Here is a 27,089-nt window from a genome sequence, read left to right as displayed (position 1 = left end):
TAAATTACAAGGCATATAATTAAGTTAGACAAATGAATCAGATATTCAGTCTGTGATAAACAATTTTTGCCTCCAAATTCTTAGTTCAATCTTTAATTTGTAAGTCTGTATCAAGAGTTTGCCTTTGACAGGACTTATTTTCTGATAGGAAAGGGTGAGAAGCCTAAACAGAAGAACATATTAGGATTTTAAGAGAGAAATATTTGAGGCCTGTCTTGTACCGTCTGGAGTTTTATTATTCAACATATAAAAATTAATTAGAACCATTAACTGAAATACTCTTTGAAAGTCACTGGAATGAATCTCCTCAGCACCACATCAAGACTTAAGAAAAGCAACAATGAATCAAAACAACATAATTCCATAAATATCAAAACAAAATCTGTGAAGGTAAAATTAGTAAGGATTGTTTTGCTGAATAGGTAAGATGTTTTAAATTATCCTTTAAGAAAGTGGAAAGCCACCAATTTTTAAAATATCAGGCAGTTTTTTTTTTTAATATTCAAGGAACAGTATTAAGTATTCTGAAAGAACTAGTAATTCCATGGACTTAAGAGGAAAAAAACTCATATTCTCCTTTTTCCTAGTAACTGAACTTCCCCAAGGAAGCACCATAATTTGTCCTCTGAGAGAAAAACAAGATGCAATTCTGACTTCTGTTTCCAACTGTGACATTAACTCAAGTGTGTGCTATAAAGCACAGCACACAACCACCCTACTAAGCCTCAGTTTTCACATCTGTAAAAGTGGAAAACAATACTCATGTATGTCAAAGGGATATATGAATTACCTAATGAATGAGTAAATAAAGAATCAAACATATAAAACACAACATAAATGCCATATGGTATTACTAATTTAGATGAAATACAGGTACTGGAGAAAAACAGTAATTAAATGCCATACAGGTTAGCAGCTCAGCAGAAAAACAGACTGACTTTCAGAATTAGGCATCAGAGATCCTACTGAGCCTTGGAGTTGAAAAGAACTAAATGACATAAAGGTAACTGAGTATCAGATTCTGCCAGAGTCCTGCAAAGTATGGTAAAGATCAGATGTTTCTGAACTGTAGCATTCAAATATTTTTTAAAATTAAACATCCAGAACACAGGAATAGGATTTTTGAGGAACAGAAATGTATTAACGATATGCATATATACATGTTAATGTTCATATACATGTTACATACATATACTATGTAAACATACACTCACAGGCAGTACACACACACACACACACTCTCTCTCTCTCTCAAATACCAACAGGACCTTAAAGAAAATGTGTGCAGGGGCTCCTGGGTGGCTCAGTCATTAAGTGTCTGCTTTCAGCTGGTGATCCCCGGGTCCAGGGATCGAGCCCCACATTGGACTCTCTGCTCAGTGGGAGGCCTGCTTCTCCCTCTCCCACTTCCCCTACTTGTGTTCCCTCTCTCACTGTGTCTCTGTCAAATAAATAAATAAAATCTTAGGAAAAAAAAAAAAAAAGAAAATGTGTGCAATAGGAATGGAATGTTGATGAAATAAAGGATCTGACTAGGTAATCTGTTAGAAATGCTTCATATGTAGTGCTTAATTTTTTCCAGGATAAAGGAAGTATTCCATATTTAAACAGCAAAAATATCTGTACAATATAGGATAAAAGGTGGGTGGATAAACTGGTTCACAGAGCAACTCTGTTGTATCTGTAAGACGTGGGTTTATTGCAAACAGTACAGACGCCTCAGACAATACTTGGGTATATATTTTCAAAGTCTCAGCCTTCTCTATATTACACTCTTAAACCACAAGGGAGACCATCTTCAGCACACGGGTCTCTAAAACTGCATATGATGATTATTATACTCTGTGTTCTTCCAGTGTGTATGTAATTACTCAATTGAAGTTTAGTCTCCATAAGACATATTTCATAACAGTGGAAATTTACCTTTAAAAATACAAAGCTTCCATGCGTGACTCATAAAGTAACTACAAAACAAATCTCCTTATAAGCACATCTACCGTGAATGGTATATTACACCCATAACTGTTCAATTCACTGTTAATTATTACTCAGAAATTCGTCTTTATGGCTCTGTGTCACCTGCTATATGAAAACATATTCCTGATATAATGTACTTTAACTTCCTGGATCAATATACCCTGGCTTAGCCTCACAAGGCTAAGTAGTCTTTTCTTCTTAAACTACTAGTTAAGAATAAACTGAGAACTGACAATGGGAAAAGGAAATTTATGCTAAGTATTCTCTTTCTGTGCTTCCTTCAGTTCTGGGCCATAGATCAAACTACATAACTCAGACGGTCTCTGGTGGCTCGGTAGAGGAGAGTTTAACAGTACTACCTTTAGAATGGATTATTACTTTAATGATAGGGAAATTTAAAGTTACTTCATAGTGATAACTCAAATGCTAGCTTTTAATATGTTCATAATGATTTCATTTTGGTACCTATTTACTCTAACCTTTCTAGACACTGAATATAAATAGATAAATTTGCAAGTTGGAGGTTGGTATAGTGGCATTGTTTTATTTTCTAAGACAATGATAAAATTATTCAGTTCCTTAAAGAGCTTCTATTGTATAAGCTAGAGACATATTTTAAAGAGTAATCATTTAACTGAAACCATAAAACTCCTAAGAGAAAACATAGGCAATAAACTCTGGGACATTGGTCTTAGCGATTATATTTTTTTGGATCTGTCTCCTCATGTAAGGGCAGTAAAAACAGACATAAATAACTGGAACTATATCAAACTAAAAAGCTTTGAAATAGCGAAGGAAACTGTCGACAAAACAAAAAGGCAACCTATAGATAGATGAATGGATAAAGATGTAATGTGTACACACACACACACACACACACACACACACACACACACGGGAATATTAGTCTGCTATAAAAAAGAATGAAATCTTGCCATTTTCAAGAACATGGATGGACCTCGAGGTATTATACTAAATGAAATCAGTAATATAGAGAAGGACAAATACCGCAGGATTTCACTTTCACGTGGAATCTCCAAAACAAAACAAATGAACAAACAAAACAAAACAGAAAGACTCATAAATACAGAGAACTGGTGGGTGCCAGAGGGGAGGGGGGGTGGTTTGGACAAAACAGGTGAAGGGGATAAAGTGGTACAAACTTCCAGCTATAAAATAAATAAGTCATGGGGATGAAAAGTACAGCATGGGGAATAGAGTCAATAATACTGTAATAAGTTTGTAAGGTGACAGATGGTAACCACACTGGGGTGAGCATTTCATAACATATAAAATGTTTAATCCCTGTGTTGCACACCTGAAATTAATATAATATGGCATGTCAACTATACTTCAATTTAAAAAGTAATCAATTCATATAAATATTCCTTACAATTAAAATCAACACCTAGCAAAAAGGATAGGCCTTTTTTTTTTTTTTTTTTTTTTAAGATTTTATTTATTTATTCGTCAGAGAGAGAGAGGGAGAAAGAGCAAGCACAGGCAGACAGAATGGCAGGCAGAGGCAGAGGGAGAAGCAGGCTCCCTGATGAGCAAGGAGCCCGATGTGGGACTCGATCCCAGGACACTGGGATCATGACCTGAGCCGAAGGCAGCTGCTCAACCAACTGAGCCACCCAGGTGTCCCAGGATAGGCCTTTTTAAGACATGATCACTTGGTAATTGTTTTAAATGGGACATCTGATGTTTAAATTTCAAATTAATGAAGGGCAAAAGGAAGGGAAGTAATATTTACTGAGTTTCTCCCATGCACCAGAAGCTTTGTATATGTTATTTCATTTAATTTTCACATCTAACCCTTGATGTTCACACCAGCAGCTGTAATTTACAGGCACATCTACCATGACAATAGAAACTGGCTGATGTGTATTCAAAGTCCAGGATAATTCCTCTACATTTGAAATGTCATCAGCTACAAGTAAGAGAGAGGGTAGACAGACTGCTAGCTCTGACTTGTGGACTGTGCAATTTTTTATGGTATTTCATTCATGTCATGAGGGTACGTTTAACAGCATCTCAAAGGCCATAATTAAACTACTAAAAGCACCTTAATTTTTCACATTAGAAGGTAGTTGCTTCAATTAAGAGCAAGATTTCATATCCTGTGAAATACTAGTTCAGAATCGATTAAAATATTTATATAGCGAGTTCATGAAACATAGCTTTAAAGGATCCAGATTTTAGCACAAAAATGTTTTTTATAGTTACTTTCATAACTGACATAGTTTTCATGATGATGTTGCTGTTATTAAGGGAGTCCTAATTTTTGTCAAAATTCAAAATGTTTTGAGAAATGTAATTTCTCATTTTTAAGATAACTTTCAACATAAAAATTTGTTTCATGTAAGATAAATACTAATAATAGCAAACATTTACACAGCATTCATAATGTGTAGGCACAGTGCTATACACTATATTAATCCTCAGAATAACTATACGAATTAAGTGCTGCTAGTACTAGAGTATCACTCGCATTTCACAGATAAGAAAACTGGCTCTACTGTCCAATACCAGAGCCATTAACTGGCCACAGGTGGCAATTAAAATTAACTTAATTAAAATAAAAAATTTAGTTCCTCATATGGGTAGTGGCCATACTGGACAATGCAGAAGACATGGACTATTTTTACCATTACAGAAAGTTCTATGGGACAATGGAGGTTTAGAGAGTTTAATGGACTGGCTTTAACTCAAAACTAAGTACTGAGCTAGATTTAAACCCATGTAACCTATCTATAGAGCCTGTACTCCCTTTTAAAATCTGTTTTTTAAAAACAACTTTATTTGGAATATTTCGAAAGAAGAAGGAAAATATAACAAACCCACAAGTATCTACCACCTAGCTTTAGCAATTATCAATTCATTAAAGCTCCACTTTAAAGCACTCTTCTACGCTATTTTTTTTTTAACTTCTCTTCCTTAATTATATGAGTTAATGAAAAATTCTCCCTTATTCAGAATAGAACATAGGGAGGCAGTATAACATAATGGTTTAGAGTACAGAATTAGGAAGCAGACAGATCTGGATTCAAATTTTGACCCTACCACAAAGCTGTATGTACATTCTTAGATAACAAGTTGCTTAATTTCTTTAGGGCTGAACTTATTCATCTTAATCATTTCCTCCTATAGGTATTATTTTTCTCTATATTAAATCTTTTCAACTCCTAAGTCTTAGTAAAATAAATACTCAAATAAATTTATTTGAAGGTAACTGTGAAAGGTAATTTTATCATAGGACTTTAATGTTCCTGCTCCAAGATTAAAAAAGTAAAAGGAGATTCTATACAAAATTTCAAATATATTATAGGAAGAAATACATAATATAGGAAGCAAAATTTCTATTTAGGGTTCTTCCCTCAATTTCCTTAAGATAACCAAGTGCCTAGTGAGTGATAAAACATAATTTCTATTGCCCCCAATAGCTACTTACAGAAGAACTGCTTAAGTGATTCACTGAATTATTTTAATTAATTTCTTAATTTGGTTTATTTATTATTTAATTTAATTAATGTAGGTTATATATATTCTAAATCTAATTTTTAACTTTAAAATTAATGTAGGAGTAAATTATTATTTATATTGACATTTGCAGAAATGTGATTTAAAATTATTTTATCATATCATCCTGAAATTTAAAATTAGGAGTAAAGTTTTGAATCAATTATTTTGGCAGGGTAGAAACAAGAGAAGGTAATTATTCTGATTCTTCAGAGAGAACACCCACCCATACATGGTTATATACCTTAGGAAATCTGAATTTAATAACTATAGTCTCCTAATTATTTTTCAGTTCCTTAATTTAACAGTTTCTATTCCCATCTAATTCTCTGCTTCTACATTTATGAATTGGTTAATAATTTATCTAAGTTATTCTAACAATTTTAAAATCCAATAACTGAGCCAACTAATCAACCACCCATGAGTTAAAACATCTTTCTTATGTATAACATCATTCTTTTACTTCAACTTAAAAAGACTAAAATGATTATATATATGAACAGGTAAGGAATTTGAATGACTATTAAATGGAACAAGTCTTTTGGGTAAGGGGTCATGTAAGAAAACAATTTCAGTCAAAGGAAGTGAAAGGGATTTATTTACATTTAGGTAATTCATGGGCTACCTCATGTAGAGTCAGGGGAAGAAAAGCCTAAAAAATTGCTTGGCAAAGTCAACAGAATCTAAGCAAATGTGTGTATTTTGTGTGTTTAAAAAGTCATTTTTTGGGGGGGTTGCCTGGGAGGCCTAGTTGGTTAAGTGTCCAACTCTTGGTTTGGCTAAGGTCATGATCTCAGGTTCCCCGTTCAATGCGGAGTTTGCTTGAGACTCTCTTTCCCCCTCTTTTCTCTGTTCCTTCCTCCTGCTTTCTCTCTCTCTAAAATAAATAAATAAATCTTAAAAAATAAAAATAAATGTCTCTGTAGAGAGGACTCAGGAATTTTTACTTCCTACAAGGTTCCCTAAATGATCCTGATGTATCTTCCCTCTGCATCTCCCCCACCCAATGTGTGCGCTCTCTCTCTCTCAAATATACAATCTTAAAAAAAAAAAGTCATTTTTGGGGTGCCTGGATGGCTCAGTCAATTAAGTCAGTTAAGCTCTAACTTAAGTTAATTAAGCTCTAACTCAGCTCAGATCTTGATTTCAGGGTCATGAATTTGAGCCCTGTGATGGGCTCCACACTGGGCATGGACCCTACTGAAAAAAGAAAATAGTCATTTTGACTCCACAAATGGTATCTGGTTATATTCCTCTTCTTCCTTTGGTCAAGAATTCTAGAGAAATAAGGACAGAATAGCTGCTTATATCCGATGGCTGGTGGAGTGCTTTGTTAATAAGCACAGCATTATTATTTCCAGGCTAAGACTTCTGATCATAAGGTAGAATGTGAATAACTAATGTGACCCAGTTTCTCTAAGATAAATTACATTTAAGACCATGTTCACTATTTACATTTTTTCTTCACAATTTACAAACTTAATTCATGGATAGCAGTATTATGCTTACATTGCCTTTATAATTCAAATAAAAGATTTATAGACGATTTACCTGACATCCTTCTCAAGTTGTGTAATACACTCCTTCAGGGAATCAATCTTAGAATCTCTCTGACGCACTGATTCAATGAGATATCTGTAAGGCTGTTGAGTCTGGTTTAACAGAGAATTGGCCCTGTTAAGCTAAAGAAAAACAGATTTCATGAAAATCTAAAAAATTTTACAAGAAACTAAGGTTATCCAAAATGCTGTAGCATAGACACAGTACACCAAAACTCCCTTACATGAATTACTCAGAAAAGTGTTTCCTATGTAACTTTGAAGGTTTTAAAACTTATTAATCAATATAACTATTCTTTATGATAATAACAAGTAATACATTAATAGGAAAGAAAAATTTTAAATAAAATATGAATTGTTACCAATTTTAGGGGTGGGTCACCTCAATGTTTTGACATTTGTTGGTGTGAGAAGATATGTAACATAAAATTTATCTCTTTTAATAAATATTCTTTAGCTAAAATAAAAATCTTTTATTTGAGCTTTCTTTATTCAAAATAACATAATGACATTATAACTTAGCATTTTTCTCATGTCTTCATATTTCCTTCCATCTTTATTTATAAAATTGATGAACTGTAGCTAAATCATTATGTATAATGAAGTTTCTAAGAAATTATAGTTAAAATATAAATAATATAAAATTTAGCATTTGAACCATTTTACTGTACACCTTCAGTGGCATTAAGTACATTCAAAATGTTGTGTAACCATCACTAGTATCTATTTCTGGAATATTTTTATCAGTTGCAACAAAAGTATCCATTAAGTAAAAACATGCCCCACACCCCCCTCTATTCTACAATCTGTCTCTATGAGTTTGCTTATTCTAGACATATAAAGGGAATCATATAATATTTGTCATTTTGTCTGCTTATTTCATTAATGTAATGTTTTCAAGATTCATCCATGCTGTACCATGTATCAGAATTTCATTCCTTTCTATGGTTAAATAATATTCCATTGTGTGTTTTTTCACCTGTTGATGAATATTTGGGCTGTTTTCACTTTTTGGTATTGTAACTAATGTTGCTACAAATAGTGGTGTATAAATAAATATTTTGAGTTCCCACTTTTAATTCCTTTGGGGTTCTACTCAGGAATGCAATGAAACTGCCAGGTTCTATGGTAATTATATATTTTTTTCTATATTTTACTTTTTGAGGAACTGGCAACTGTTTTCCACAGAGGGTGCCTCATTTTACATTCCTATTAACAATGCACTTGGTTCTACTTTCTTCACATCCTTACCAACACTGTTATTTCATGTGCCTATTGGCTGTTGTATATCTTATTTGGAGAAATATCTATTCAAGTTTTTCACCTATATTTTAATTAGGTTGTCTGCTTTTTTGTTGTTGGGTTGTAGTAGCTCTTTTATGTTCTAGATATTCCTTATTTGACATATGATTTGCAAATATCTTTTCCCATTCTGTGGGTCTTTTGATCACAAAACTCTTTAATTTTCATGAAGTCCAACTTTCCTAGTTTTTCTTTTGCTGCCTGTAATTTTGGTTTCTTTCTTTTTTTTTTTTTTTTAAAGATCTTACTCATTAATTTGAGAGAAGAGAAAGCATGAGCAGTGGAGAAGGGCAGAGGGAGAGGAAGCTGCAGACTCCCTGCTGAGCAGGGAGCATTATGTGAGACTTGATCCCAGAGCCCTGGGATCATGACCTGAGCAGGAGGCAGAAGCTCAACTGACTGATCCACCCAGGTGCCCCTTTTGATGTCATTTTTAAGAAACAATTACGAAACCCAAGATCATGATTTCCTCCTATGTTTTCTTTTTTGAGTTTTATATTCTTAGCTCTGAAATTTGGGTCTTTGATCCACTTGGAATTAATTTTTGTATATAATGTAAGGTATGGGTTCAATTTCAATGTCTTACATGTAGATATCCAGTTTTATCATTTCTTGAAAAGACTGTCTTTTTTCCCATTGAACGGTCTTGGCAATCTTGTTGAAAAACCATTGACCATATACATGAAGATTTATTTCTAGGCTCTATTCTATTCCATTAGTCGTATCTATATATTCTTATGCTAGTACAACACTGTTTTGACTACTGAACTTTTGTAGTAAATTTTAGAATCTGGAAGTGTGAGTCCTCCAACCTCATTTTTCCTTTTCAAGATTGTTTTAGCCATTCAGTGTCCCTTGAAATTGTATATGAATTTTTGGATGGGTTTTTCTATTTTTGCAAAAAATGTTGTTAGAATGTTGTTAGGGATTGCATGGAATCTGTAAATTGTTTTGGGTGGTACTGTCACTTAAGTCTTCTAATCTGTGAACGTGGGATGTCTTCCACTTATTAGGTCTTTTTTTCTTTTTAAAGATTTTATTTATTTATTTGACAGAGAGAGAGATCACAAGTAGGCAGAGAGGCAGGCAGAGAGAGAGAAGGGGAAGCAGGCTCCCTGCTGAGCAGAGAGCCCGATGTGGCGCTCTATCCCAGGACCCTGAGATCTTGACCTAAGGGAAGGCAGAGGCTTAACCCACTGAGCCACCCAGGGGCCCCCCATTTATTAGGTCTTTTTAAATTTAAATTTCTTTAGGAATGTTTTGTAGTTTTCAGTGTACAAATCTTTCTCCTGTTTGATTAAATTTATTCCTAAGCATTTTTCTCTTTTGGATGCTATTATAAATGGAACTGTCTTCTTAATTTCTTTTTGGATTGCTTATTGCTAGTGTATTATGTGTAACTTTATATTATGCCTTTTCACTTTACCTTATATAATTATTCTCCCAAGCTCTTAGAGTACCGTAATATATGATTTTAGTAGTGACAAAATTGTCTAGGAAGCCAAGGTCCCATAATTATATTGCTTATAGTAATAAACATTTAGGATGTTATCCATTTTTTACTAGTTTAATATTGCAACAGACTTCAAAATTAATTTTTTTTTTAAGTTTTCTTTGTGAAATTTTTTCAGACATAAGTTGCACTAAGGTTAAGGACTATGTAATGCTCTCAGTATGTAAGACGAAAATTCTTTCCCTAAGGATTTTATTTATTTTTTAAAGATTTTATTTATTTGTTTAACAGAGAGAGAGAGAGAGAGAGAGAGAGAGAGCGCACATCAGCAGGGGAGAAGGGCAGAGGGAGAGGGAGAAGCAGGCTCCCTGATGAGCAGGAAGCCCAATGTGGGGCTCGATCCCAGGACTCTGGGATCATGACCTGAGCCTTAGGTAGACACTTAACTGACTGAACCACCCAGGCAACCCCTCTTAAGGATTTTATTAACTTCTATACCCAACCAACCTTAGTTTTTAAAAATTTTTTTTATTGTGTTTGCTCTTTTGCTAAGCAAATATAAAATGTAGGTCAGTATAGGACTAAACACAGCACTGTCAGTATCCGTAAGCCCATACTTTGGTACCTAATGAGTTCTCAGAAAAAGTATTCTGAAGTTTGATATGCGAAAACTGAATAATCTCTATAAAAGTGGTGGATACCTATTTTAAAACTGGGGGGTAGGGAAGGGAGTATTTTACTACACAGAACAAAAATACTACAAAATTCTTACTTTATGACCTTAACATGGTCTTTGACAATAAAATTCTAGCCTTTTATATGTTTAAATATTTTTTTCTTCTTTCCTTCATAGTCACTAACAAGTTCAATGGAGGCTAAAGATTTGCTCTTTTTTTCTGGGACAAGAAATGATTTCTATTTTTTTTTTCTCAAGTGAATTACATTAACGAGATATATATATATATATATATATATATATATATATATATAATTATTATTATTAAGATCTACACATAGAACTTATTTTGTTACTGCAATTTTTTGGTGTTCTACTCACATAAAAGAAATGAATGATTAGCAGCCTAGAAGCTGAAGGTGTAGAGAACAGTAGGAAGGGTATAGTGGAAGGTACAGTGGAAGGCAGAAAGAATCAAAGGCAGAAAGAATCACTGTTAGAATCATCGGCCATGAGATCTAGGTGGGCAAGGAAAAAAGAGAATCCAAAAGGTGATTGACCAGCTAGCTGTTAAAGAATATCTGGCTTGCTGATTGAGGACTACATTTTAAGTTACTCAAATGATTCAACGAAATTATATTAGAACACTTCCTTTTGGTTACATTAGCCCAAGAAAAAAATTCCTCAAAGAAAAGGAAATGAACAGTGAAAGAAAAGACGACTTCATTTTTTGGACATGATTCATTACAGCAAAAGCAAAGCCATAAAGAAAAAAAATACCACGAATATTTTCTATAGTTTGGGTTTTAGTGTCTTTTTTCCTTGTTTTGGTAATCATTCTTTTAAATCTATTACAATGTCACCGGAATCTTATTACTTACTCTACTAAGTTACTTTATGAACATTCAAATATGCAGCTGGACAAAAATAAAACTAAGTTCTACTTACCTGTATAACCAGTTTCACTAGTCAATTAAATCAAATAATTGCCTTGACTTTGTTTTCACGGAACTGACCTTAACTGAATAAACTGAACTGACAAGTTGCTTTGTGTTTCAAAGTGCAGAATAGTCGGGGGTAGGGGAGGGAGAGCCGTGGTGGGCTGGTGTTAGTTGGGGTACAACGTCAGGGAAGCACTAAAGGCATTTACAAATTGTAGTTAGGTGTAGTCTAGAATAAGCTGTGCTTGAAACTTATCAGATCTAAATTCAACTGCATAAAAAGTGTAACAGCAGTCATTAGTCTTAATTATTTTAGTTCCATTTTTATCCTCACAGCAATTACATATGTTAGGTTTTAGTATTATAAACAAAATTAGGGGCCCCCAAAGCCTTACTTTCAAAAGGTATCTCTAATACACAACCTACAAACTCCTCGCTCTCTGGATAATAAGGGCTTACTATAGTAACGCCAGTTTTATGAACCTATTTCTTTATAAACCGGCAAGATTTTAAATCCCAAAATTTATTTTAATTTTTTAGGGAAAATACATGTCTGTCAATGAAAAGTAATGCTAATACTGATTTTTGAAATAATTGTAATTTGACATAATTTAATTCCTACAGTATGGTTTTAAAAAGTCTTTCTGTAACTCTAATACTTAGTATTCAAAAAGTTACACAATCACTCCCTTTGCCTATTGTTAGTAATCTTTTCCTTATAGGAAAGCCTTAGTAATTAGTGACTCAAGAATCATATACGTAATAAATGACTCAGGAGTAAACCCATGACACTACATTTTACAGAATTGTTATCCTTTGTTTCAATAAATTGTACATATGATTCAGAGAAACGCAACACCTGACTAAAACATAATTACATATTTTGATTCAAATTTTAACTTACTCTTGGATGATAATCTAAAATGATATATTTTCTCTTAAAATTAAAAAATATATATACAGGTGACCATATTTTGTTGTGATTTTCCTAAATGTGGGATTTTTTTTCTTGTGGAGGTTATTTTTAAAGAAACTCCTAGAAATGGAGCTCCTTGCTAGAGACAAAAATGCATTTTGTTGAATAGAATTTAACACTGAATTAGTTTCTGTGGATAAAATATATACAAGTGATACTTTCTAGTACTGGTCGTACTTTTTTTTTTTTTTTTAAAGATTTCATTTGTTTATTTGACAGAGTGTAAGCAAGAGAGAGAGCAAGTATACAAGCAAGGGGAGCAGCAGGCAGAGGGAGAGGGAGAAGCAGGCTCCCTGCTGAGCAGGGAACCCCAGGTGGGACTTGATCCCAGGACCCTGGGTCCATGATCTGAGCGGAAGGCAGATGCTTAACGACTGAGCCACGCAGGCACCCCTGGTGGTGGTTTTTGCGAAGAAAATTCCACATACCATTATCTAATCTTTTTGACTGTGCCACGGAATGTAAAATGCCTATTTGAGGTCCAATATGGAGCAACACTTTGGTACTAATTCTCTGTGTCTCAATCTGTAGGAGTAGTTCTCACATCTAGTTAAATCATCAGATCACTGGGGAAAATGTTAAAGAACCAGTGATTTCTGGGCCCCACCCCAGTCCCAATGAATCAAAATGTCTCAGGGCTAGTCTTAGATTCAGGTAATCAGTCAAATTTGGAAAGGACGGCTGTTGCAATCTTGGACATGCTGCAGGACACTCCATCCAACTATTTTAGCAGACTTAACACTACACATAAATCATCTCATCTCCTGAATTTACCATCCTTCCCATTAAAACCACTTTCTTATCCTGTGTCTCACATGGTGAATAACATCATCATCTTTAAGAGGAGTGATATTTAAGTGATACAAATCAACCAATTAAGATGCCAGCTTTGCACTGGAGCAGGTTCCTGGAGAAACTCTGTGGTCTAAGGTATTTCTTTGTTGGTGGATGATGAGGAGATCAAGGGGCTTTCAGGAGAAGCACAAGGACAGATGGGAATGATATGCAGGGGTTTAGGACAATAGCTGTGTACAGTGTTCTTGAAAATATTTTATTTTTGGGGGGGTTATTTATTTATTTGAGAGAGAGAGAGCAAGCACGTGCTTGGGAAAGTGGCTAGGGAGCAGATGGGTTGGGAAAGAGACAAGCAGACTCTGCACTGAGTGTGGAACCTGATGCAGGGCTAGATCCCAGGACCCCAAGATCATGACCTGAAACCAAGAGCTTGACACTCAACCAACTAAGCCACCCAGGCACCCCCAAATATTTTCTTGTTTTGATAACCAACAGCAAGGGCATGCTAATTGATCACCAGCCCTGCTCTGATCCAGAGATTATCAAAGTATGGTAATAAGGTGATATTACCAAGATAAAAGGAGAAATAAAAGAGGAAATTCTTGAGTAGAATGTTAAATATTTCAGAGTAATCAGCATGGTTGTGACGGACTATTTACTCATAAGTCACAGAGTACACAAGACTGTAGTGTATTATTTTTTTCAAAGTGTGGCCATGCATCACTTTTATTAGAGTCACAAGAAGAGCTAGTTAAAAATGCGGATTCATGAGTTTCATTCCAGACCTACTTCATCACAATCTCTGAGGGCGGGATCTAGAAACCTACATATAAAACAAGAATCTTTGGTGATTCTTATAGTCACTACCATTTGAGAATCCCTAGTGATGTGTAAGAACAGCGCAAAGCGGCAGATACACGAGGGACATCTACACACCAGGCTTGTAAGATGAAGACATCTGAAGGAGAATGGTGTCGTCATTCAAAGAGAAAATAGAATTTCTAGATTATCTATAAAATGTATAATGTCATGCCACAGATCAGGAGACCAAAAAGAGAATACTGACAATTAGGAAGTCAATGTTGATCACTGAGGATAGATGACATTGGTGATCACCGAATAGATGATCAGGGAGGATAGCAGAAGGAATTAGGTACAAAGAGAGGGGTTACTGAAAGTTACTGATGTCCACCCACCCACAGACACACCCACACATAGTCTCTCTCATTTTTTTTGAAGAGGGACCAAAAAGGGCGGGGAGGGGGCAGGGAAGAGTAAGTGAAGATACTAAAGAATCCTTGGGTGAAAGAGATTAAAGGAAAAGAAATTTAGATGACCTAGTTGTAACAACGAAGCTACAGATGATAGCAGATGATGGAACTGATGGTTTTGAGGAGTGAAAGTGACCTGCAGTAGGGATAATGAGAAATAGGACAGATGCAGAGAAATAAAAACACTGGGCCGCAGGAATGAGGGCCTGGTTGATGTTCGACAACATGAATTTGTAATGCTTTCAAGCAGCAAAAGTAATAGGTTTCCACAAGAAATTTTCAGCACATGACCACAAAACCAAAGAATTTTCTCTCCCTCTCTCCTTCCTTCCATTAAGCATTTATAGGGTAACTATCAGATTGTAAGGTAATACGTGAAAGGTAGGGGACGTCAAGAAAAGCCTGATGGATGAATTTAGTGACCAACCAATCTGGGGTACTGGTGAATGTTGTGATTTGATAGTTGATAAGGCTGGGGAGGAAGAAAAGTGAAGCCAAGAGGGGTTTGATAGATTGGAAAATACGAAGTGTTTATGAATGTGGAACACACAATTAGTGCAAATAAAGCACAGATTTAGTGGGAATGAAAGGACTGGGAGAGCTGGAAGGACAGGAGATTAGAGTCAGAGAATGGAATTTTCAAGTTCAAGTGTTTTAAATTTCTTGCCCCTGAGAAATTCATTTTAATGTGGTTCAATTGTATAACAATCCTGACAGCAGTGGGGAGGGTGTTGCTGTGTGATTGTCATAGCTCTTAAAAAAAAGTGTAGTCATTCATGAGTTATCAAGGCAAACCAGTAAGGTAAAAAGTTTAAACAATTTGTTTGATGTGTAAATAGGATACAATTTATAGATAAATCACTGTTTTCCCTTACTTTGGTGGTAGCCGGCATTTGGTATGTGTACACACACACACACACACACACTCTCTCTCTCTCACATGAGCGGGTATGTGAACCTATAAAATGCAGGCTTACAGAACAAATTCTAGTATATTGTCTTGAATCCATGTAATTGAGTTTTTTCCAGAATGAACCAAAACAAAGACTTCTTGGCTTAAGCACTTGGCAAGGTTAGACACAGAGCTGTTAGAAAAATGAAAGTGTTTTGTCCATAAAACATTTTGGTCATTCATATGGTAGATAAATATATGCTCTTTATTAAAATAAAAAGGTTAAACTTTATAGGATTCCACATCAGAACCTCAAAAACTAAGAGACAGAATGGCAATAATTAGCCTCTTCACAGTAGGTCTTCTTCACGAAACTTTCAATTTAATTTTCCCTCACATCCAGTTACAGGATATCTCTCGCATCCACAAAATATATGAGAACACTAACTTCCCAAGGCGTGAAGCGCCACACGAAATACACAGACGCACAGAGAAAATGAAGTCTACCCCAAATTTCTCAACATTACAAAAAAGCAAGTTGCTACCTATTTCAAAAAGTTAACTTCTCACTAGACCAATTTACTGTCCGGGGGGTATTTTCCTGCTCCCAACAAAACCAGCTGCCTGGATTGCCAAACTGTACCAGTGGCAAAAGGTGGTCCCAGTTACCTTCAGAGAAAAGAAGCCACTGACATCATCTCCCTGCTTTTCCTTTTCATCTATTTCTTCTCCCTGGTATTCAGATTTCATTCCCTTTCTCGTCTTGGTTTTTAAGACTCTGTTACAGCAATTTTAGGTTTGCAGCAAAACTGACTGGAAAACACAGGGAGATCCCATATACTCCCAGCTTCCCCATCCCACAATCTACCCCCGTGTCGGCATTTGTGACAACTGATGAACCTACACTGATACCCTGTTGTCACCCAGAGTCCAGTGTTTACATGACGGTCCACTCTTGGTGCTGTACATTCTCTGTGTTTGGACAAATGGATAAGGACATGTGTCCACAGTTACAATATCACAAGCAAAAGTCTACCCTAAAAGTCCCTTTGCTCTATCTATTCATCCGTTCCTCCCTCCTAGCCCCTGCAACTGCTGATCTTCCTACCGTGTCCACAGTTTTGCCTTTTCCAGAATATCATATAGCTAGTGTCACACAATATGTAGCCTTTTCAGATTGTCATCGCCTGTTTTTAAAAGCTATTTTTTCACCTTCAGCTTTGCTTTTCTGTTTTTTCTACCAAATAGAAAACATTGTTTTTAAAATTAATTAATTAATTAATTAATTTTGCACGTGCACACAAGCAGGAGGGGCAGAGGGAAAGAGAGAACTCCAAGACAACTCCCTGCTGAGGGCAGAGTCCGACACAGGGATTGATCTCATAACCCTGAGATCATGACCCGAGCCAAATGCTTAACTGACCTCGCCACCCAGGCGCCCCGAACATACTCTGTTTTAAAAACTAAAAGTAATCTGCTCATTTGGTTGGAAAATATTTTGATGCAATTATTTTATTTGGAACTTAAGTAATTTACAACTGAGAACACTGAGGCACAGAGAGGTTAAACAACTTATCCAAGTTTACACAGCAAGTAATTACCAGAAATGGCATGTTAGCCCAGTGAGTCTGGCTCCAGAATCATGTGCTTAATAGCCAATATTCATTACCGCCTCTCAGTAACAGGAAAGAAAGCAACAATATGTAAGAGTAGCACAAAATGTGAAGAGCTAAGAATTCCTCTCCCCTCACAATAATCAATGTGCACTAAAGGTACATGACAACACACAAACATTAAAGAAATGGGACCAATTATCTACACAGAAAAATGCTTCATGGCTCTTCTGTATTAAAACTATCTAACTGTATCTGCTGAGGTGCTATGTTCCTGTGGGATTTACGGGTTCTACAGCCCTTCCCTTGCTGCTTTGGTTATTTTCAGAGGAGATATAAGAACAATGGTGCTCACTCTGCGCCTTCTGTGGGGCCATTTGGCTGGGAATTATAGGCAGTGATAATTGGTTGTTATCCTCTGCCCTGCTTTACTTCTTTCTTAAAACTTATCAAGTTCTAATTGAGTATATATTTTACTTGGGGAAAAAAAAAACAAACACCTTTTTTTCCCCCTAATTGGAATATAAGCTCCAAAGGGTAGGTAGGAATTTTTTTTTTCTTTTTCATTTATTTGACAGACAGACCACAAGTAGGCAGAGAGGCAGGCAGAGAGAGAGAGGAGGAGGAGGCAGGCTCCCTGCTGAGCAGAGAGCCGGATGCGGGACTCGATCCCAGGACCCTGAGATCATGACCTGAGCCGAAGGCAGAGGATTCAACCACTGAGCCACCCAGGCGCCCGGTAGGTAGGAATTTATGGCTGTGTTATTCAATGATTATCTCAAAAACCTAGAACAACACCTGACACACTGGTCCTGAATAAATATTGACTGAAACACTGAATTTCATATCAGTACTACCTAACACTTCACAAAATTTATTTCCTTAGTATACTTTATTCCTTATGCTGAGTTAAATGACACAGCATGGACTAGAACTAAAATTTCATAAACTATTCTTACCTAAGTTCTTTCTGTGTAAAGAGCCAATAAATAAATAAAATTTATTTGGGAAATAAATTTTAAATTTATTTAAATTTAAATAAAGGAAATAAAATTTATTTGGGAAAAGCGACATAGCTTCTACAATGGGAAATCTTGCTGTTTACTGGAGTTCCTCAAGAATATGTCCATGTAATTAAGTGATAAAAATGTTAACCCAGAGATATGAAACTCAATGCAGTTCAAAGAAACTCAATACATTTCAAAACAAGATTTCCTTAAAAAAAGGAATCACTACAGGGGCACCTGGGTGGCTCAGTCAGTTAAGTGACTGCCTCTTAATTTTAGCTCACATCATGACCTCAGGGTCGTGAGTGAGCTCTGCATTGGGTTCCATGCTTGGCCTGGAATCTGCTTGAGATTCTCTCATTCCCTCTCCGGTTGCCCTCCTGCTCCTTGTGCACACTCTCTCAAATAAGTAAATAAATGAGAACTAAAACAAAAAGGAATCACTATAGAACTAGAGGGATTTTTGTGAAGATGAGGCCTAAACGCTTTCTATAGATGGAAGAAAACAGTAGAGTTCTCAGACTCTTACTCATATAGATATATATTATAAATAATTTGCAGGATCAGAGTTACAGACTAAAATTATGCAAATCTGTAATGGTACTAATTCCAAACAATGGGAGAAACCATAGTAAATTTGTTCAGAATTGTTCAGTGGAACAGAAAAGAAGCATGACAAAAAATACGGGAAAATAATAACACTTGCTTCAGCAGCACACTGTGTTAATTCAAAATGATAAAGAGGTAGGATTAACATTGCTCCTATACATGGTAGACACAACTGGGAAGCATTATAGGTTTTCCCATGATAGTCATACCAGAGGACTGATATGACTTTTCTCTTTTCAATCTCTATGCTGATTTCTCAAGAAGGCTTCCGTAAGGAGAAGAAAACATGTTACCTATTTGTCCAGCTGAGTGTTTTCACACTGTGGGTTGCAAGCAGTATTAAAAAAAAATATGCCACATGTCATAACTAAGAGAATATGCTGTATGTCATAAGGGTATTCATTCCTGTGAAAATTACTTCAAACACACAAACACACACACACATATCTATACACACACAAATACACACATGTATATACTCAGTTACTACATGAGGTGTACTTCTTACTGTAGGTAGTGGTAAACAAACAAACAAACAAACATAAAAGCTATTTGTCCAGGTGAAGTTAAAATTTTTTTTTTTTTTTTTTTTTTTTTTTTTTATTTTTTTTTTTTTAAAGATTTTATTTATTTATTTGACAGAGAGAGATCACAAGTAGACGGAGAGGAAGGCAGAGAGAGAGAGGGAAGCAGGCTTCTTGCTGAGCAGAGAGCCCGATATGGGACTCGATCCCAGGACCCTGAGATCATGACCTGAGCCGAAGGCAGCGGCTTAACCCACTGAGCCACCCAGGCGCCCCTGAAGTTAAAATTTTTAATTATAAGGGACAAAATTTACATTCAAAGCAGTCCGTATTCAAATCAGTCTCAGGTCAATTTTGTTGCAAGCTTTCTGTGGGGTTTATCACCTGCTGAAAATTTCAGATCTGAAGGGTGGGGGTGTCCTTTATTATAGTTTTCAATATGTTAACTATGCCAATAGCACATCCATCAAAAACTTAAGAGCAGACTGAGCAGAATTTGCATCTGAGTCATTTTTTTCCCTTTGATTCTTCCCTGATAAACATGCCAATCTAATGGAAGCCCACTCAAACAAAAGAGCTTCCTTTAGGCCTCAGGAAGCAGGGAAGCTGGTAAACTCGGGGAACTCACACTCTTAAGAGCCCAGTTAGCCCTAGCAACATTCCTATAGTTTCATAAAGTTGTATGACTGGTATTAAGTAAGCACTCAAAATTGCTAGCCATTATTAATATCATTTATTCACATAATAATTTTGATTTTAATGAAATATTTACTCAAAAATTTTGAGACCATGTTATCATTGCTATTAAATAATGTTTATCTTTGTTATCTTATTGTATATTATTATTGTTTACCTTTTGCTTTTCAATACAGATTCAACAAATTAGTTGAATTTTATCAGTAATTCATGTTCTCTAATTTAAATATAATAATTCTGGTTAATTTGAAGTTTTTATTCGTCTTAAGATATCCAGGTTTCCACACTTTTCCTAAAATGCTTAGTTTGTAAGCAATTAAACATACTTTTACATTTGAAAAGAGCAGGTGACAACTCTCCAGAATTGCAGTTTGACTATGGAGTTCCTTTTTGGAAAAATCACTTAAATTGTTATAAAATCTTACTATATTGTGTTAAAATTCATTTGGGTAGTTCATTCTGAATATTTCCACATAAGCAAAATAAGCATCATTTATTCCAATTCTGAAACTACTCTTTCTTTAACATGCCAAGTTTGTTAATAAAAATACTTATCGATACTATTGCCATTAGCAGAAAAATAAATGAAATGTAGGACCGAAAAATCTATTTGCATTTACTGAGTGATTAGTTTCTGCCAGTGAGTACAGTAAGTGCTTTTCTTAGATTAAGTTATCTCTAATTCCTGAGGGAAACATGTATATAATACTATTACTCCTACTTCACAGGTTGAAAAATTGAGGCCTACAAAGGGTAAAGAACTTGCCTACAAAGTCATATGAGCCAGTCTGCCTAACTTGAAAATCCAGTTTCAGATCCCAATGGTTAATGACTATAGTAACATATGATTAAGTGCTACACACATGTAAAGTATTCTTACCTTTATTATCTCCTTTTACTACTCAACTTTGTTCTTAGTGTTTTCCTTTACACTAAAATAAAATCAAATAAAAGAAATAACTCAAGTATTTCTGGGAAAGGCTGATGGATCCTACTGATTCCATGAAACTAGAATTTTGTTTTCATGGTGGTAGCAAGTGGAGCTAATACGCTCCCTGAGCTGGTTCCACACGTGACATAAAGCATATAATTGAGTCTCTGACACTTAGAAAGAAACTAAAGTTTTCTTTCTAATTAGCAGGTCTGATTTCCTCCTCATCCTCTGCTCCTCTTAGTTGTGACTTCCAATTTGCTTCAGGTTCATTCTAGTATCCCCCACTTCTCATATACTTTGACCTATCACAAACAGAAGTTATTCCTTCAACTAACATCTATTTACCGTATACTAGAAACAGGCACTGTGCTAAGCAGTGAAGATAAATAAAAAAGAATTCTTGTTCCTAAGAAGCATCTAAACAGCTATGCCAACAAACATCTCTATCTAACTATATCTTGGTGTATATGGTATCATGGGGATAGAGAAGTCATTTTTTTTGCCTGAGGTTCATAAAAGGCTTAATAGAGTAAATGACACTTGATATTAAAAAGACAAGTACCTCGGATGCAAACATGAGCACACTGGGCAAAAAGATCGGAGAGTGCAGAAGCACAGAGGCATGAAATAGCACAGAGTGCTCGGAGAATTCAAGTAATGCACAAGAAGTTACGTGTGTGAGAGAGAAGCACAAGTAGTTGTATACATGGCTGTGTGTGTGTGCGTGTGTGTGTGTGCACACGGTGCATAATGTAAGATGGAACTGGATATGCAGGCAGTAGCACGGTAATAGAAGGTCTTATACATTATTATTCTTAGCAAAAAGAGATAAGTCTAACTGTGGGAGAAACAAAAACAGATTTGTATTTGGAAAGATTATTTTGGCAACAAGGAGGATTAAATAGAGATGATGTCAATCAGCCGGTTCCTAATTTATTTCACGTGAAAGATAAGAGGTTGTACCAAGTCAGTACCACTAAGGCAGGAGACTGAGGAGAGATGCTCAGAAGGTGGTATGAAGACAGTAGGGAGCACCTGGTACTTGCCGAACACTCCTTTTGCACTCTTGGAATCCTGATGATAGACATGCTTATAGCTTACCACGTAAATCTCGGACTTACTCAAGAAAGGCTACCATGAGAAGCTACTGTAGCTGGTAGTTGACGCTATGGGACAAGATGAAGTAAGACACAGTAAGAAGAGAACAGTGCCAAGATAGATGGGCATGTCCACATTGATGGAACAATCAACAAGTCAACAACGGAGACTGAGAATGGGGGGGTAACAAAGTGGTGGATCAGGAGCAAAAGACACACTACTTGGTGTAGGAGGGGTTGCAAGTGAGGACCTGGGGAGAGGGGAGGTGGAAGACGAGGACGAGAAGTAGGTTAGGATCAAACTGGCCTTCTCTGCCGTGCTAAAGAAAATGGGCATTGTCTGGTAGGAAGCAGACCTTTTAAAATAAAATCATGATCCACATTACGGAGGACATTTTGGGCTAGAAGAAAGAATTGTGATGGACTGATAAACTTTACTTGCCAAATTTCAAACATTTTAGTCAGCATAGTACCCTATGTGTTTATGTTTTAAGCCTTGTATTTTTAATGGTGAAATAAAAGCATTGTTCTTTATTAAAAGAATTTAAGCATCAACAAACTTTCAGGAAAACACTTTGGAAGGCAAAGGGACCCCGTAAATCATACCATTTTTCATCTTTTCCATTAAAATGGATGCATCTTACAATTGCTGTTGATCAAGTTTGCACATGTAAATTTGATCTTAGCTGTTTCTATTTTGATTTCAATTGGGTTCTGAGTATGGCTAATCTGTCATAAGTTGAGTTTAATTGCCATTTAAAATGTCTCCAAAAAGACTCCAATGGGATTTGGCACATTCAGCATAGTTTGTGTTAGAAGGATAGAAACTGAGTTAAGTAATAAATGATAAAAATCATTGCCTAAGGTCTAAAAGAATGTGTGCTTAAAACTAAAAAAAATTAAAGTGATAATAAAGCGCTATAGCAAAGTTGAATTGGAAGCATTCCTATTCTTCGACTCCTTGGTGGCACAACAGTAGTGGATTTTTTTCCACATCAATGAAGGCTTAGAAATATGGAAGGAAAGACTGGCTTTGAAGTTGAAAAAGATTTAGTTCTTTTAGGGTTGTGGCTGGCAAGTGAGTCTCTATTTAAAATACCGAGATGAAAAAAAAAAAAATAAAATAAAATACTGAGATGGAGTTGTAGGTATTGTGGGCTACAGACGCCTTCCCAGAGACTGGATACACTGAGGGTGCTGACAGAATACTCCCAGCAGTTGTTCAGGTCAGATAAGTCAAAGGACAAAGGCACACATTTTACTCATCTAGATACTTCTACTATGATTGCAGAAACCATGTATCCCAATATCACTGTATACAGTAGAACATACTGGCAAGTATTTCAAAGACTTCATCAAGCAGAAAGTCCCGCCCCATCTTTTCTCCTTGCCTGCGCATATTGCCTCCTGTTTGCTTTCTCAGTCCTAAAACTTTCAAATGATGTTATGTTTTCAGAGGCTTCTGAATTTTTCCCATAGCAAATCCTTTCTCTGATATTCTGGAACACTTCTATATTCTTTTAAATATCCGCTCTTGATAATGAAATGGAAGGAAGGCAATGAGGAAGAAAGGGAGGGGCACATGCACATACTAAGTAATCTAAACTACAGAGAGGGAACATACGCTGAAAGGATCTCTTTCTTCCATCTAGAACTTCAGTGCCCCCTCCACAATGATAATCATCAACAGTGATGATTTCTTGTTTTTTATTATCCAGCCATCTCTACACATACATCGAAGCATACATATAGATCTATGTATATATATGTCTATATTTCCTTCGCAATAAAATTTTGGGTACAATAAATATTGCTGGAATGTAATCTCTGTTTATAGATATATTTTAAAAAGTACAATTTTGCCACTTATTTCCATCTTTAAAAATCTACCTAAGTTTGGTGGAGTAGCTAGATCAATGATTTATCTAATGAATCAACATTTACTTTATACATACTATGAGTCAGATACTGTGTTGATCACCAAATCTATGCCTTTAAAAAGAAATCTCACTTGAGTTGGAATAAACTCAAGCAACTAAAAAATGCATTAAGGCAAAAATTAGTCATTCTGTTCTTCTCTACTCACAATCTCAGAGGTAAGCAGTTTGTTTGATGTTAGATAAATATGGATGGTCCTGAGGGCTCATTTTCTATTTACTAGAACAAGCTCATAGAGATTAAAACCTCCAAAGGCTCGTGCTCCCATTACGACTTAGGCAACCAGATGTTCCTAAACCTTCTCTTTCAATGTGTACATGTTTTGGTGTGGAGTCCCTCTATCAGATCCCTTTCCATGGCACATCCAGAGTGCCTATGCCAGGCCTAAGCACACCTTTCTGAGGAAAAAGAACTTGGGGTTGGTATATACTCTGTTAATTCTTTGCCTGTAAGATTACTCCAGTCAAATGTGTTTATACTCACGTGGCAAATACTAGTGGTATTTGTGTGCCCTTGCCATGACAGTTGCATATTATGTAAACTTTTTTCTCTATGCTTAGAAACACAATCCCACCTCTAGAAAGACAGACAGACAGACACACACACACTCACACACACACACACACACACACTCTCTCTCTCTCTCTCTCTCTCAAGGCCACAACAGAGAAATACAATACAAATTATCCTGCAATTTTCCTTTTTAAAAAAAATCTATCAACATAGTATGGATGTCTTTTAAGATTAATATACAGAATTCTACTTTATTCTACCCATGTATCTTATAGTTTCTATCAAATCTGGCAATCTAAAGTTTTGTAACAAATTACCTGGACTCTGCTAAATGCCTCCTAGCTAGAGAATTTCATGTAACTAAAACCTTGCCACATGGTCACTTGAGATTGTGCATATCCCATTTTCTAGATAAGTTTTCTAAAATTAAGTTTTAACAGATAAATCTCTAAATGCTTATACTAGAAGACAAGGCCTTTGTGAATAAGGTTGACCATGTTAAAAGGGCAAAAGCATGCCTCTTTGTTCATCAGTGGTTGAAGATAGTATAAGTCTGATAAATATTTACTGAATGGCTAGAAAGAGAAAGAGCAAACACCAAGATTCAAGATAGCTAAGACACAGCAATTCTGGTGGTAACATGGTATGCTTCATGATGTAGCCTGGATTTTTTACCCCACATCAACACTCCTTCCCCTCTTTTTCTTTTTAAAAATTGAGATATAATTGACATACAATATTATATTAGCTTTAGGTGTACTATGCGATGCTTTGACACTTGTATAGACTTTGAAATAATCATTACAGTAAGTCTAGTTATCCATCTGTTACCATAAAAGGTTAAAAAAATTTTTAAAAAAAAGATTTTATTTATTTATTTGATAGAGAGAGAGAGATAGATCAGAGAGAGTAGGCAGAGAAGCAGGCAGAGTGAGATGGGGGAAGCAGGCTCCCAGCTGAGCAGAGAGCCCGATGCTGGGCTCCATCCTAGGACCCTGGGATCATGACCTGAGCCGAAGGCAGAGGCTTAACCCACCAAGCCACCAGGCGCCCAAAAAGTTAAAAATTGTTTTCTTTTGTGATGAGAATTTTCAAGATTCATTATACTGGCAACCTTCAGATATGCACAGCAATACCAGAGACTATAGTCACCATGTTGCACACCACATCCCCATGACCTATTCATTTTGTAACTAGAAGTCTGTACCCCCTGACCTCCTTCACGCATTTCACCCACCCCCAACCTCCCTTCTGCTGCCAACTAACACTCTTTCCCATACGATGTGTTTTGTTTTGTTTGTTCATTTGTTTTGTTTTTTTTAGATTCCACATGTAAGTGAGATCATATGGTATTTGTCTTTCTCTGCCTAATTTATTTCAAGTAGCACAATACCCTCTAGCTCCAACCGTGTTGTTGCAAATGGCAAGATTTCATTCTTTCTTATGGTGGAGTCATATTCCATTGTATACATATCACATCTTCTTTATCCATTCATCCATTGATCAACACTTAGGTTGTTCCTATATCTTGGCTATTATAAATAATGCTACAAGGAATATTGCAACCCTTTTTCAATTAGTGTTTTCATTTTCTTTGACTAAATATCCTGAAGAACTGCTGAATCACATGGTAGTTCTATTTTTAATACTCTGAATAAACTCCATACTGTTTTCCATAGTGCCTGTACCAATTATCAACAGTGAATGAGGGTTTCCTTTTTTCCACACCTTGCTAATACTTGTTATTTCTTGTCTTTTGATTCTAGCCATTCTGACAGGTGTGAAGTGATATCTCATTGTGGTTCTGATTTGCATTTCCCTGATGATTAGTGATGTTGAGCATCTTTTCATGTGTTTATAGGCTAGCTGTAAGTCTTCTTTGGAAAAATATCTATTTAGGTCCTCTGCCCATTTAAAAAAAATTTTTTTTTTTTTTTTTTTGGTGTTGGAGCTATAGGAATTCTCTATATATTTTGGATATCAGCCTCTTATTGGATATACGATTTCCAAATACTTTTCCTCCTTCAGTAGGTTGCACTTCTATTTTGTTGATGGTTTCCTTTGCTGTGCAGGAGCTTTTAGTTTGTAGTCCCACTTGTTTTTTTATGCTTTTGGAGTCAGATCCAAAAAAACATCACCAAGACAGGTATCAAGGAGCTTACTGCCTATGTTTGAATACTCCATTCTTAACCCATTGGTGGTTTCTTGAGAATTAGGTGGTACACACATACAAAAAAGAAAGTCAATAATTTTACTCTTTTATATTGAACCAACTAAAGAAACTGCAGTCTGAAGACACTGTACATCAAACAAGGAAGAACAGTTAACCCTGAGGCCCAGGAAAAAAACAAAGTGAGCCCAACCCTATAAGTGCCCTAGTTGACTATATGGAAAGAGTTTTCAGGTAGTAGTTCAGGAAGGGGGAATTGTGGCCCAGTCTGCCAAGCTCCCTGAGTTAAAGGATCTGTAGAAGTAGAAACCAAATAGAAACTATAGTTGTTATGGCAGAGTACTGAAGAAAAGAGCTGTACACAGACAAAACTCTCAGAATTCCCCCCTTTAGTATGCACCTGGGCACTGAACAGTGCATGTATGTAAAGAAATTACCAGAGACAGAGATAGAACCACTGAAAAGATTAGAAAGAACAATCTCTGAAGATCACATGGGCCAGGAATTTACCTACTGCCACCAGCCAAAGTAGAAAAATTAATAATTCATAGGACAGGGGGTAGATTATTAAAAAGGCGTTGGTTTTAGTAGGGGAGGGGAAAAGTGACCTTAGGATGAACCCTC

General features: G+C 35.9%; 1 protein-coding gene across 3 annotated transcripts in view; it reads right to left on the bottom strand.

Moving 5' to 3' along the window:
* Positions 1–27,089, bottom strand: part of PIBF1 (progesterone immunomodulatory binding factor 1) — a 199,672-nt gene that overhangs the window by 30,153 nt on the left and 142,430 nt on the right. For all 3 annotated transcript variants that reach the window (XM_047720116.1, XM_047720117.1, XM_047720115.1), the window contains exon 15: positions 7,051–7,181. In XM_047720116.1, the coding sequence (XP_047576072.1) occupies positions 7,051–7,181 (131 nt within the window). The remainder of the gene's footprint in view (positions 1–7,050; positions 7,182–27,089) is intronic.

This window comes from Lutra lutra, chromosome 3, assembly GCF_902655055.1.
Source record: "Lutra lutra chromosome 3, mLutLut1.2, whole genome shotgun sequence".
NCBI lineage: Eukaryota > Metazoa > Chordata > Mammalia > Carnivora > Mustelidae > Lutra > Lutra lutra.
Note: the sequence above shows the minus strand (reverse complement) of the source record. Positions and strands in the feature narration are given on the sequence as shown.